Below are 15,675 nucleotides of genomic sequence, written 5' to 3' on the forward strand. Positions count from 1 at the left end.
ATTCCTGGTCTGAGTTACGCCTCCAATAAACATCACACATGTCAGGAAAATATGAAAGCTCAGGTTAACTAGCATATGCCAGCTTTTTATACTGATCCTGATCACACTGTTAAAAGAAACAAATTAGACAGCACAAAACAGAGCTAATTTGTTGTCTTTCAGAAACTAGCAAGATACACTTGTGATAAACGAGATATAATTACTGTTAATGATTGTTTGACTACCATGTACTTTGTAATCGAATACGATCTCTGGTCTTCATCACAAGAAATTAACACACCCTCCTATTAACTAGTTTTATACAACTATTTGAGGCCTGATTCAAGAGTTTTAGGCTTCAGTCTTTCACAACAACAGAAATGTAAAAGGCTGAGCAGTTTGTTAAATTCTACCATCATTCTTGAACGGTCTCTTCTTTCATCATGAAGCAAAAGTGAAGAATTAAAGAGACACATGCTTATGAGAGCTAAACTGTCATAGTCAGGAACAGATGAAATAGCTATTTGCTTAACTGTTAGTTCGCATCAACAAATTTTATAGAAAAAAATATGCAGATTACTATATCGTGCTCCTATCAAAAAGAAAAGTACTCTTAAGCACTACGAAACTAATATTTTTACTCTAGTAATTTTGATTCATACCTGTGATGGTATATGTAACTGACTATAATCATTAACAGGCACATTAGCAAAACCATAGCAGTGGCATAAATTACTGGATGCAAAAGATCAGCTGGCTGTGTATATAATTCAGCTCCTGTCAAGTCCTGACAAGAAAAACAAAATTAACATTAGTCCACCTTATCTCCTCATTATGTGAAGGCGGGGGAATGGCAGAGGAAACACAAAAAGTAACAGGAACCTTCTAGATGAAATGTCTTCTTCCCTCCCCCTGCCCCAAACCCCACCCTCCAATTATTTATTATTTGATGTTCCTGGCTTTCTTCCAAAATTACCTGCTATTCTGGCTGACATTTATAAATGCAGTCACCCATCTTATAGAACACTTAAATTTCATATATGCTTGAAGATACAGAGAAGTCAGCAGCTTAGACACACACCATTTTCTTCTTCTTAAAATATTTATATGTATAGCATGTAGAACAATTGTGTGTTTCAGTTACGATTATTTTCTGCACCAGCCCAAAGAACGTTGCAGAAAGTGCCCTCAGCAAGTCTGCAGATGATGCTATAGATTGAGGGGACTGATCAATAGACTGGAGGATATTCAGAGGGATGTTCAGGTGAGCCAGGGAAATGGGCTGATAAAACATCATGAAATTTAGCAAAGGAAAATGTTAAAGGATCAGCATCTGGGATGGAATAACCCCATGCATGCAAAAATACAGGCTGGGCACTGGGCTGATTAGAAAGCAACCAGAGAACCACTTGAGGGTACTGGCAGACAAAAGCTGACCACAAGTCAGCAGTGTAGCCTGCAGCTCAAGGCCACAATTTGCTGTACCAGCAAAAACACAGCAAATGGGTGAATTGATTATTCCCTTCTCTTCAGCACTGTGAGACCACCTCTGCAGAACTGTCTTCAATTTGAGGCTCCCCAGCACAAGAACGGCGCTGACATGCTGGATGGAGCAAATCTAACGGATCACCGGGATGATTAGCAGGCCGAGGCACACAATGTCTGAGGCAGAAAAAGCTGGGTCTGTTCATCTTTAAGAAGAAACGGAAAATGGTAGAAATCTCATTATTATATTGAACTACCTAGTGATATGGTATAAAGAAGACTGAGTCAAACTCTTCTTGGAGCTGAACCATGAAATGATGAAAGGCAATGGACATTATTGGCAACATGAAAAATTCTGATTAGGTATAGGAAAAAAAATTCTGATGAAAGTGGTCCCATACTGCCCAGAGAGACTGTGTAATCTCTGTCCTTGGAGATACTCAAAGCTTGACTAAACATGACCTGGAGCATGACTTTGAAGGTGATCAAACTTCGAGCAGGTAATTGGACCAAATGACACCCCGATATTCCTACCAGACTGTTATTCTATGATTACTGTTTGACTGGAATAGATAGCTGTTAAACAGAATTCAACAGCTCTTTAGCATCGTTCAAGTTTTCTGAACCCACCCATCAAAATATTACTCAAGCATGAAATGGAACCTTGAACTGTTAAAGCATGGCAGTACTTCAAGTAACATCTAAGGAGTGACATTTTCATTTACTAACAAGAATAGCAAGAAGAAATAATTCTGTTTGGATGCAGTTACAACTTACTAGAGTTCCATTTCCATAATGGTAATGAACACTCAAAAAAACCAACCAAACAAAAAAACCCCAACCAAACTTTCAGTCCCTTGCAGCACAAAATAAAACAAATTTGCTTAACTAAGATCAGTGGAAAAATCTATCAAAAATAATTTTTCACAACAGACAGGATATAGAAACTTCTCTCACCTATAATTCTGATTGAGTCACTCTAGAGGTTTAAGAGTTAGTAAAGTTCAAAAGTGTGCTGGGAGAAAGGAGAGCAAATTTGGCATTTACAAAGAACAGTGGAACATTAGGAGGAAGCTTCAGTTTGTTTTGAGAAAAATCACAGTGATATACAATCTGTTTTTAAGGTTAAGACGGGTAATCTGATCTCATGGACAAGAGAAGAGTTCTTGAATTGAGGCTCACAATTAAATTACAGTCAGCAGTCTCTTCACCACTCCTTCAATTGTTCTTTCATCAGAATATAAATTTGTTATTCGTAACTAACTCACCAACCTCATTTCAAAGTAATTTAATCAGATTGTCAGGTTCATTTTTATGTATTTGGCTTTCTTTGGCACCTGGAAAAAACACTTTGGGAAAGATCATAAGATATTATGCCTCAGGCAGCCAGCGTCATCCGATTTCAACACTACCCATGGCCTGGCTTATATCCAGCTGGAGATCCCTAGGCACTCACTGCTGTTATAAGCATGAGCAAATGTATTGTCACACATAGCTGGTGAGTATCACAGAACAGAAACTGTAGGAGAACTCCGGTTGCTGCTTCTGGATTGGTGACAGGTAGCGATATCATGCATGTATTGGTGTGAACTTCAAGAACAAGAGCTACAAAATTGCAAGATTTACAATAACCTTCTAAGACACCTGAGAAAACTCAATATGCCTAGCCTAGCTAGCAAGGGCCTTAACTCAATACCCACTAAGTCAGTAGAATTCTTACTGATTGCACTGACATTTTTAACCAGACCTACTAAGGGGAGGGGAGATGATAATTTTATTTAGCATCAGTTTAGCTCAGAAACAACAATATAGTAAAAAAGAATGACAGTAAAATAACAGTAGGGATGACATTAAGAAGAACATTAGGGTGTTTATAGCCAACTAGCAGAACTCTGTTTTTTCCCCTCACCTACCACTGCTCTATTTTTTCCTCTGCTGCAGGCCTATAATAATATTTCAGCTGAGCCTCCTGGTTATCTCTTCTATTCTTAAACAGTGGCTAAAATAATTTCCAAATACATACAAAATTTTATAACTGTATCTTCCTAAATCACTAGACTAGAAAACTAGGGACCGAGTTATGGGTTTCCTTATCATAGAGGACTTTACACTATGTTCTGAAATGTATGAAGTTGGGTCAGTACATTACAACCTGCTTTCTTGTGCACACATACGTGCTTAAGTAAAGTAGACTAAAAAAAAAGAGTGAAATAACTCTGGTTAAGTCATTAACCATCCAGCTAGGATGATGGAATATTGTGTTCAGGTCCCTCTTGCCACTACTGATCGAGTATTTGATGTTAATGACAACTGCTGAATTAAAAGCCAAACTTCTAAAACTGAGCCCAAAAGAATTTCCTATGAGCCTGTGACCAGAACCTAGACTTCCACAACACTGAAAGTTTACAAATGAAATAGGCTATTATGGCTTTTTTAGTTAATATATGGATAGGCATTATGAAAACCTTTTTCAGCAGCCACTTAAGATGTCCAGAGCTTTTGCAGTGTATTAACTGTGTGCAAGGAACACCTATCAGATGAACATTACTCTGTACTCCTCCACCTACCCCCTCTTCTCCAGTCTCTACAGCCTAACATTTTGGGAAGCAGCTGAATAGCTGAGGAATATCAGTTTTGAGCAAGCATAGAATGAGAGTCACTGGCAGAAAAGGAAGAAAGCTGCCCCTTCCTCTAACTTTGATTTCTGATTGTCAACAGTTCTCTATGTAACTCACAATAAAACATTGATATAATCTTACCATGTATTAATTTAGAAATAGTCATTTACAGCAGCAGATTGAATATGCTCTTCATTTTTCTTCCTCCAGATGGCAGAAATGTGACCAATTTAAAGCATAATCTCTCGTTACATGCATACTACACATACAAATGCAGTTTAATTCTGTTTTAAAGAATGCTGTTATGTTTTAGGAAAGGATTATATATTTCAAAAAATCAAAGAAGGGAACTATGGGATTATAACAGTTTGAAGTAATTTAAAACAGTACCTTCAGAGATAAAGTGAAAAGTTGCTCTTGTTGAGCTCTTTTTAAAAGCTTGGCATGTAAATCTTAAGAGAATTAAATAGTAGAATACCAAAAAGCTAAATATAAATGCAATTAAGAGAAAGATTTTTGAAAATCTGAGTTGCAAAACAAAACCAGCAACTTCTCATGCACTGATCTTCGTAAAGGAATACTCTTTCTTCTACATACCATTACATAAAAATATATATTAAATTCCACACAGAGCACAGTAACTACAACAAAACCCATACCAAATTTACACTTAAGTTAACGTTTCCTAAACCTCTTACTATTTCACTCAGCTTCCTACTAGCCTGCTATTTTCAAGTATCACATTTTATCATTTAGCTACGGTGGTGATGACTGACGAGCAGCGTAGCAGTCACCATCTGTAAAAAGGAGAGCTTCCCAGGCCAGATTCTGAAATGAAGAGCTCTGAGAACAGAAAAAGTAGAAATCCTACTTCATAACTAAAGAGCACTAAAAGAAGGTGTCTCACTCCCTCCTTTTAACTACCACTATATTTTAGAACTGGTTAACCATTTTATTGATATCAGTATGCTAAGACTAGAGTTCAGATACTATTTTCTAAGCAATATTTCAAAAATATTTTTGATCGTAACCAAGTGGGTTTTTTTCTTTTTTTCAATTGATGTCTTCTGGTAACAGACTTACATACTAGTGACTGAATAGCTAATTTGCAGTGAAAAAGCTCTCTCCTGCTATGGATCACAGAAAAAAGAAAATAAAAAAACTACAAAAACACTCCTGTCAGACAAAGCTAACAAATTCAATCTAACACAGAGAATAAAAGTTTTTTTGGACTTACCTTTTTTTATTTTAAAATGGCATTATCAGACTAAAGTTCATAAAAGCCCATTTGATTAAGTAGCTCATTAAACTGCTTCCGATAATATAGTACTTTTCATATGAAAGTTCTTTTGTGTCTAGTATATTCAGCAATTAATTCCACTTTGACAGATTTCCACTTAAACCTCATCTTACATCAACATTTATATCAACACAAGCAGAAACTGAAGATTTATTTCTTACGTCTAGTTTTATGTGAAATGGAACGTGGGAATGCTCATTTTCTTTAATGCAAGAAAAAAAACTAGAATTGCATTTTGAATATTTTTAAGTTCCAGAAAGAGACATGTAATTCTAAGTGTCATACCATTAAAACGGCATAGTTGCTGAGGGAGTAGCACTGAATGGTAGTAATATTTTCATCAGACAGAAGAATGCGACAACCATCAGATTTCCATCCCCCTTGTCCATTCAGTAGATCAAAGTCCCACTGAGCTGCAACAGCATCTGTTCCATGCGCAATGCGCCGCAGTGTCACATTTATAGGAACGCGGTGACTGGCTAGGTTTAAACCATCTGTTATAAAAGAAACGTATGTATAGAAGAAATTTCTCAACATGTAACACATTAGATGCTAAAAATCTTGTATTAGACGTACACTAGTCAAAACAAAGGAGTCAAAAATGTTTCTGATTTTTAAAGATCATAAAGTAATAATTAAAAAACAACAAACCTATCTTGGTAAGAATAACTGGTGTCACAACTGTACGACGTTTCCCATCATCAGCCAGATTTGTTGAATTTCCTGTTGCTGGAAAAAGCTTTCCATTGCGAAATGCAATAAGCTGAAGCTTGTACACAGATTCATCTGCTGGTCTGATTTCTCTTTTTTGTTTTTGGGTGAAAAGGGAAGCTGGCAACTGGATAGAAGCCTCTACAATTGTGTTCTAGAAATAAACGGATTTTTGAAGTTTTAAAGAGAAAATGAAATTCTTTACAGAGATTAAATTAGCAACTCCTCCAACTGAACAGCATCAGAGACAAATGTATTTAGTAGACTATGTATTGTGACAAACCTATTTGACAGTATTTCCAAGTAATCCATGGTAAAATAGTTGAATCAGGTTATTAAAGTCTTAACACTTTTTTAAAAAGAAAAAAGTTAAGATTCTGCAGTCACCTTACTTGTTACAGAGAGTAAAGCTAAAGTTGGTATCACTGAAGTACTACAAGAGTTTTCCAGATTAGACTACCGGCAACTAGAACCAGCAACCAAGACAAGCAAAGAGAAATGCTGTAATTGTGCATTTGTACCATTCAAAACGAAACGCTGTTCAAAGAGGTTTTGATAACTTGTATATAAAATTATACCTTGGTAGGGAAGCATGCATGTAATTTCATAGAATTACCTAAACGTAATTTCAAATATACAATCTGCAGTGACATTCAAGCAAATTAAGTGATAAAAGCAAACTGGTATGTTGGGAAATGTAACTGAAAAAATACTTTTAGGGAACATGAGGAAGTGTTTCCATTCTAAACACATCCTATATATATACACACATATAATATATATAATGTGTGTGTGTGCCTGTACACACACAAATAAAATTAACCTTTCTGGTCCATTTTCTACTTAATGATTAATTACAGTATCATTCCGAGCAGACTATTTCACATATTTAAGTAGACTGGTAATATCTGGTTTAATATGTAATGAAGGTGAAAATACAGCAAAATAAAGCCAAATATTATGAACTAGGGAGCATTTCAATTTCCATACTTATGAAAAGATCTGAAAGCATCTTTAATAAAGAAAACTACATTTACTCATTAAAAATTGTATCCATTAAAAAACTATTATGTAATCAAACTTTATTATCCCTTGTCTTGTCACTTTAATTACCTCTTGTCACAGTCATTCCGGATTACATAAAAATGCTACTTTAACATCAGAAATGAATAATATAAGCTTGCTTTCCAAATGTCTCATTTAAGATATTATTACAAAGTCAGTAGGGAAACAATGAGTATCTGACCTTTAAAGCCAGACTTGACAGTGTATTTGAAACGTTGCACTTAAAGCTTAATTGTTTATCTAGATTTCCATCTGGATCTCTTCTCCCATAATCACCAAGTCCTGTACGGTCTGATGTAGCCACTTTCTGAAATACGGTGCACGTCATCCCAGTGAAACCAGCAGCCTTTATTACATAAGCCTCAAGAGCAATATTTGGAGAATACTGTGATGACAAAAATCAAACATTAAATAGTTTTACACACCACAGGAAGAATAATAAATAATCTTAAAGGAATTATCTGCCTTAACAGAAAAACACCCAGAAAAGAGTCTCTGTATATCTGACAGGGATAAATCTGTTCAGAGTATTTCTCTTCTCCCTACAGAAATAGTAGGCATTTCAGATAATGCCAACATCTATTAAGAAAAATAAAAAGCTATTGAAACTCAAGAGCCAGCAAAATGTCTCCTAAATAAATAAATTTATACTTACAGTAGAATAAACTTGAGCTCCATTTGCAAGCCGATACATAGCAATTTTCTGTAGACACTGTACAATTCTAGTGCAAGCCTTGGCTTCCTTTTGTGCCATCCACAGAACACGTTCATCAGCTAACATAATATTACTTGCTATGTCCACCATCACGTCACCAAGCTAACAAGGAAGAGCAAAAAGACTATTTTATATCTTTGAAAGCATTCATCAAGTAGGGTCATTATCAGAAATACAAAGCAACTTCTCAGCACAAAAAGCAAAAGGAAATTGGTTGTTCCTATTTCAATCACCACTTGTCACGTCGACATACTGAAATACTTTGACTCAGGCATTTAGCTCCATTCAAGAAAAATGTTATGCCAATGTAATTTGTCTGTTTACATTATACTTAGAAAATAAAAACATGAGAAATACCGATATTTCATTAAAAGCAAAGAGTGTAATACTTCACATTCTACTGTACTGATTATTTAAAAAGGTTACTTATAAACAACTTTAAACCTAAAATAAATAAAAATAAACTAAACTATAAATCAACAATAATAGAGTTTGCAGGTATGGGGGAAGATAATAAGAAACAAGTAATACATGCAAAAATTAGCAAGCAATCTGTCTGCTTCTCTTCCTTTCGCTATTTCTGCCTTTTCTTTGATTGCTTCGTTGCTTGCCTTCAATTTTGCAAGAACTGTTTCAGGTCGCAAGTTATACGTGAAAGAGACAGCAAATACCCGTAGGTACCAGAGCTGCTTTCAAACCACCAATTACATTGTTGTAAGTTTATGCTCACACTCCCTACCCTGTCTTCTGTATGACAGATAAATACAAACTATAAAGGGAATTCATTTATTTAGGCTGCAACTCTGCCAAAATTAATGAGCACCTACATTGACAACATTGACCTACACTGGATTTCCACAACATTTAAGAAACAGTGACAAATATTGAACCAGAAATGAAGGTGTGTGTATTTTCTAGTTGACTGAAATGCAATTCAGAGTGCCTAAATTTAGGGATTGAAGTTTTCTGTATAGAGACAGGGTGGGGAAGACATCTCGTTTACCATCCAGGCTTCCCAATTTCCTTTCAGAATATTACTAATAAGGAGAGAACACAGTAGTTTGTTCTTCCTTTTCAGAATCTATAAAAATAAAGGCAAGAACAAGAATATAAAAATACTTACTGTTTTAAGCACTGTCTCTTTTAGGGACAGAAGCTACAATCGGTAAACATTCTCAACAGCTAAAACAGAGGCTCCAGCAGCATTTGCCAGAGCAAATTCATTAAATTCGCAAGAACAAATCAAAGTTACGTTAATTGAAGATGCTTATTATGACTCATTACTACTTGAAAAATTGTAACATGTTTTACATGTCAACAAACGGTGGTTTTACAATAAATTATCAGTATTGAGATCCTGAAGTCATAGGACTCGAGTTGTTTTATACTTTTAAAAAATATTACACATTATTCTTTCCTCTGCTTATCAAGGTACACACAAGTTTTTCCAACTGCATTCTAAATTCAGACAATCTGCTAAGAACTTGAAAAAGTTATTAAATTAAGTTTTTTATGATTTATAGTATTTATCTTTCAGAAAAGCCACTGTAACACAAACTAAAGAACTGATAATAAGATGGTATATGCGAATACAGCGTCAAGAAAAAGTTTGTAGAATAATACCCTAATAAGAAATAACTAAGTCCTATTAATAGCTAGTAAAAATTATTAAATGAAATTGCACTCATGTTCCTTGAATATACCAGCAAATCAAAGGTTGACTTCAAATCAAACCAATTAAGATAAAAAAATACCTCACCTAAGACCGAAACTACCTACGAATTTAACTTAGATTTTTTTCCATATCATCTATTACTTTCAAACATGGCAAAGTAATGCCAGATTGTGTCACTCTACAGACAACAAATCACAGCTAAGAATATCCTTATAATATAACAAATCATACAGCAATCTAAAACATGTTTCTATTTTCGACTGGGTACAAAACCAGCCATTTAATGTGTACAATTCCAAAATACGCCAAAAAAAATATCCAAGCTATGATTGTAAAAAGGAGATTTCGCCTGAAAATTCTCCAAGGAGTTCCGTAAAAAATTTCGAACCAGCATTTATGGTCTGCTGAGGCTGGAAAAATTGGCTTTTTTGTGTGCAAGTTTAAAATTGAAGTATTGTGGCCTCCACCTTCCCAACATGCACTGTACAGCGACATCAATATAACATCTGTTCAGCAGTGAAACAGAGAGCTTCTACGCACTGGTGGGATCATTCAGCCACTGGCATTTTTCTTCCCACCAACGAGCATTCTCTAAGATTTTATTTTAATGCCTTATCTTATATCTTGAAAGATACAGGAATATTGAAAACCTTAGAGATACAGCTCAATACTGAATAAAGACAGCCTACTATGGTGGGAGGGGAGAATATAAGTCTTGTTTTATTCATTATTGAGAGGATCTCTGAGGCTTTCATTATTTGTATTTTTAGATAACAACATACCAATGAAAACCTGTGTGACCCACTCCATATTAAATAAAAGCAGACTTACTGTACCTATCTCCCTGCTCCAGTGCTGACTAGAGGTGTTATTCACATTACAGGTTCAGTGAATGTTGGATCATCTCAGCGCGAATGCAAAGTCTGTGACCATGGGTCAGCAACTTCAGGGACCTACTAAACAAACAAGAACATGGAAAAGAATCTGATAATCCACTAACTCAATGCCTGCATTGAATGTCGAGAAGGTTTCACTGCTCAGAACACTTAAGGACAAAGACTTGGATTATCTTTAAAGTAATGGCAAATTATCCAGTTACCTCTTTGTATTTTTCAGCAAATCTTCCAAATTTCTCTATCATTTCAGCCACAAAAATAACATCCATCTTATCAGAAAAATTTGCTGCTTCAACAGTGTAAGCCAAGAGCTGTCTTGCTGTTGCCACTGCATTAGTAAGGTTGAGCGGCATCTACACAGAGAACAAATAAGCATTTTGAAGAAGTGAAAATCAAGTACAAGATGGAGGCAACACTTGGCAATTAATAAATAAGCACTTTCCCAAAGAGGATAGCAATTCTCACAGGGATCACAGTGTTTTAAGTAGCCAGGGACTACCACCTTATCTGTTAGCAAAAACATTTCCTACAAGCCAGAGCACCAGCATTTGTACCTGCAGCCAGAAATGAGGTTTTGTCTTGTTGCTCTAGAAGGGAGAGAGGTATTGCATCAAGAAAAGGAGCAGAGTAAAACAAAACAAAAAACCAAACAAGACAGTACTGTCAAATGCTTATTTTCCTTTTCACCAAAGTGTAAGCATGACAACACAAAGCTCCTAAAATATGGCATTTTATAGCAAGAGAAGTCAAAAGAAATTCAAACACACACCACTGCTGTAGCATTCAGTCTTGATTCTGTAATTACAGAAAGCATTTGGAATGGAACACACACACAAAAAAAACCCCCACACAAGATAGATCTTCTCTCTGACAAAGCTCATGATTTCATTCCTGAAACAAGCACCATGATGGAAAATTCTTCACTAAATAGTATGCAACATCAACATGCCTGAGCTAGCAGGGACCAAAAAAGGGAAATTACACGTAGTACAGTGGAAAGCTGTGCAAATGTTATCAGCTCATGTTCAGATGCTGTTTATCCACGATAATCCAAACTAGAGATGTTCCGTCTCTCTGTTTTTGGTATACAGATACCTAGTCTGCCCTACTGAATTTGCAATGTGCCACATAAGCACAACTACATATTTGTCCCTGCTGGTCTTAGCACTTGTACATAGATTTGAATGCAATTAATGGAAGATTTATTTTTTTCAAAACATCAGAAGTCATGCATTTAAAGTATAAATAAAGTTCAAAGTCAACATTCAAATTCAGATATTCTGTGTAATTTTTTGAACTTTTTCTTTCAACATTAATTTCTTTTCACCTAAAACTATACCCGTATGATACACAAATAAAAACAGTGAAATATAAATATTCTTGTATAAATGTTATAAAGGTTCCACTCCATTTTAAACTTAGACCTCTACTTGATTTAAATTGCTTGGCAGAGTTCTAATGTTCAAAACAGCTCGGCTACCTTTGTGTTCAAAGGTTCTAAAGATGCTTATAGTATTTTTACATTTAATATTAGTCTCAAAGAGACAATAAATTTCTGTGCAGAAAAGCTGCTAAAAATTTCAGACATACTACACATAAAAAGAGGAAGGCTCTAATGAGTAAAAACAACTCCTAAAACCAAAACATGCCACTTCTCCCTTTAAAAAAAAAATCTGAAACTTCTATTTCAATGTACCATACCTGTGTGCATGTATTTTTAAGCAGATAATAGGAAGTTATCTACCTTACATACGGAAATCATACTTCTGCTTTTCTGGAAAATACCAATCTGACTCTCACATTTGAAATTTCCTAACACAAAGCTGGCAACATTCTTCCACAATCTGATAAACACTGGCTAACCAAAAGCAGTTATAACAAGCTGAAATAATCCAGGCTCTTGAGCATTTGCAACTCTAAAGTTGGGCTACAGTACATAGGCAGGACTAGCATTGAGCTGTTACAGGTCTTTCAGGAAAACGTGAATTCCCAGGTGAAGAAAAAGCAAACCAGCAGCAAAGCTCTCAATAAGTAAAGGCTCAACTTCGCTGCGTCCCACAAAGGGACAACAAAGGTATCCCTGGCATCATCTCCCACCTGCTACCCAGTCATTAAGCACCACCACCCTCCATTTCAGCCCTCAAACATGTTTCTCATGACAAAGCCATAGCATGCATCTCTAGTACTAGGAATGTAAAGCAGTAGAGCACAAACAGTTATGTCAACCGCTAAGTTTATCTTGGACCAGAACAGGTAGTCCTTTCCCTTTCTTTATTTCTTACACCAGTGCACATTGGTCCTCAGGGAATCAGAGCAGGAAGATAAAAAGCTACATCTGCATTAGGAAGTAACTGAACACAGAGGGAGAAAGCCAGCAACAACCCATCTACACAATATTCAGTTCAATGCTTTTTGCCTCAAACTAGATTTAGCCCAAGCCACTGGACATCAAGACTTTATGTATATAAATCAGAGACATGCAAAAGGCAAGTATCAGTTTAGATCCTGATTGACCCAGTTAGGGGCTGTGGTGCTTCTCATAGACAGTGTGAAGTTTTCTCTAAAAGAATGTGAGCTTACACTCTGAAACGCTCCGAATGCATGGAACATGCAGTAATCCTAGTGTAACGTCAGACAAGCACATGGCCCACGTTAAAAATGGGTAGTGCTACCAACATCATCAACTCAAGTGGCATAGCTGTATTATTAAAAAACAAACAAAAAAACCCAATCAAAAAAAAAACCCAACCAAAATGCAACACCAAAAAAAACATTCTTAGATCTCCGGTTTCACTTGTTGCATTGACGCTAGTAATCTGACAGCAGGCACTGGAAAACATCAGGTTTAAACCAGAGGTTCAGAGCTTTATGGAGTATTTTACAATACAGCACCTATACATACAAGGTTGGGTACATCACTGCAGAACAATGGTTGTGAAAGTGTGCACAAGCTAGAGATAAGCCTGAAAAGGAGTTTGGAGCTGAAAAATTTTGTTTCACAGCTACATTTAAAATCTAAAATACTCTCTTGTATCCTCGTGAGTACTACCAGATTAGTCTAGTTAATACTCACTAGTTTCACTAGTTAACTCTTATTAGTCACACCGACTCTCTTAGAGGTTTACAGCAGAGGCAGAGCAGAGTATGACTACTCTCTATTATTATAACAAAAATAGCTGTTCTCCATTACAACTTCAGCCTGCCTTGTTTCTTTATCACATGTGGGCAGGATAGGGCATCCAGTTGACAAAAACAATCATGACAAGTACCATTCTCTTATGCTCTACACAAGTACACCAAAGAATAAAATCTTCCTTGCACTTTCAGTCTGGTGGCACTCAATATAGATATTAAACTCTTAACATAAATGTACAAGTTCTAGTGTTGTACTCAGAGGCACACATTCACCACAATTCATCTAGATCATCAGCATTAGCAGTTTTAAAAAAATGGAGAAACAGACTTTTGAGCTTTTATTTTCATTAAAGAATTTGATTTTACAGAAATGCATAAATTACCTGATTGAACATATAAAGAACTCTAGTCACATCATTTGCATATTGGCATCTGGAGTAGTCCTCTTCTGCCCAGTACCCTCCCCTGTCGCATCTGCGCCAGGCTCTTCTCTCATCTTGTGAGTTGCCAGGATATATCCCACTGCCAGCAGAATAACGTGTACACAGCAGGTATGCTGTGATGCCTGCCAATGTTCTAGGCCACCTGGGGAGTCAGAAGCAAAAAAAAGAAAAAAATTAGACAAATTTACATGACAAGTAAATAAAAGGATTAAGCACTACAACATGAAATAAAAAGACACTCAAAACTTAAGCATCTCTAAACTATTTAAAGGGCCACCTTGGCTCGCCTTCAGTATCTTCAAGCTGTTCATATTTGTGTACTATTAACAAGTTCTAATAATAGCACACTTTTTTTGAATTCTTTCATGAGGTTGCAGGTGGAAAGAAAAAGGTGCTTATAAAGTTACTAAAAATAGTTTACAATTTTTTGTTAAAAAAATTCCTTTCCTGCCTTCATGAAAAATTCCATATTAACACTATAAAAAGTTAAATACATAGTAGAAAGCCCTGCAAGCTTTCTATTTGTCATGTTCAAATGTATCAATGTAACTTTAAAATGACTGCATTCATATCAATACCAAACTGCAGATATGAACAGAAAACTACATTTACAGTAATTAACAAACAGTAGCAGTAGTACAACCACTTTGACTGATTTTGCAACCAAACATAATACCAAATAGAAATTAAAGGGAAAAGAAAGTGTTCATAATGTTAAGAAAGCAGAAAAGACTTCCTTTCACTTAAGGTATGCAAAACTAAGCAGTTTTTAAGAAAGCTTCTAACATTCTCTCAACTTTCTCCTCTGTAATTTTACTCCATATTTTATCTGTATAAATATATAGACAGATAAAAAATGAAATAAGGACTAAATACATAAAACCAAATTGCAATACATCTTTAGTGCACTGATCATTCATGAGATCAGAACTGATTCAAAGGAAACATAAGAACAGAAGGGAATCACCCCTGAATTAAGCCACAATGCTGAGAAGAGAGAAGGATAGGGACAAGGAATGCCAGCCAGTCTGCCTGCCCCTGTTTCTGGCCCTCGCCCCTGTTAAGATATGCATAAGCCGTATTTGATTGTTCAGAACACTAATACTTAAAGTTTAAAAGCAAAAAGCATGCATACCTAAATTGCAGAATGCTAAATATCTGAAATCCAACAACACAACATACAAGGTTTAGCTAAAACTAACAGCAAGAGCGCTCTTCATTTGATCATCCCCAGCTTTCTGTACCATAATTAAGTCAAGCTCCTTGAACAGCCTTAAGAGCTGACATACTTTTTCCTCAGTTTTAAGCATTTCAAAGGGCTTTGCACAAAGCAGCGCCTCCACAAGTTGAAACGGTTGAACAAAAAATTTTGTTAGATTACACTGTGATTTAAAGTTTGCTTTTAGATCTGGACTGCATTTCAGTAAAAGGTCATTTAGTCACTACTATCATGTAAATTAAGAGATGCTCAGAACATACCTATATTTAAAAAAACCAAACAAACCTGTGCTTGCAGGAGGATGGAGTAAACACCTTGAAGAATATTCCATTAAGTAATGTTGCCAGAACAAAGAAACTAAACAAGTCAGCTCCACAGAAACTGAACAAGTTGGCTCCATTTTCCTTCCTTATTCATCAGTTAAATACCTTTTC

At 35.8% G+C, this 15,675-nt stretch overlaps 1 protein-coding gene across 1 annotated transcript in view; it reads right to left on the bottom strand.

Moving 5' to 3' along the window:
- GPR125 (G protein-coupled receptor 125) overlaps positions 1 to 15,675 on the bottom strand; it is a 43,825-nt gene that overhangs the window by 7,792 nt on the left and 20,358 nt on the right. Inside the window, exons 9-16 of the mRNA XM_009699501.1 lie at positions 13,963 to 14,164; positions 10,648 to 10,797; positions 7,814 to 7,975; positions 7,340 to 7,543; positions 6,034 to 6,247; positions 5,668 to 5,876; positions 642 to 766; positions 1 to 106 (exon numbers count right to left, since the gene is read on the bottom strand). Coding sequence (XP_009697803.1) covers positions 1 to 106; positions 642 to 766; positions 5,668 to 5,876; positions 6,034 to 6,247; positions 7,340 to 7,543; positions 7,814 to 7,975; positions 10,648 to 10,797; positions 13,963 to 14,164 — 1,372 coding nt within the window. The remainder of the gene's footprint in view (positions 107 to 641; positions 767 to 5,667; positions 5,877 to 6,033; positions 6,248 to 7,339; positions 7,544 to 7,813; positions 7,976 to 10,647; positions 10,798 to 13,962; positions 14,165 to 15,675) is intronic.

Source organism: Cariama cristata, unplaced genomic scaffold, assembly GCF_000690535.1.
Source record: "Cariama cristata isolate BGI_N322 unplaced genomic scaffold, ASM69053v1 scaffold8704, whole genome shotgun sequence".
NCBI classification, from domain to species: Eukaryota; Metazoa; Chordata; class Aves; order Cariamiformes; family Cariamidae; genus Cariama; species Cariama cristata.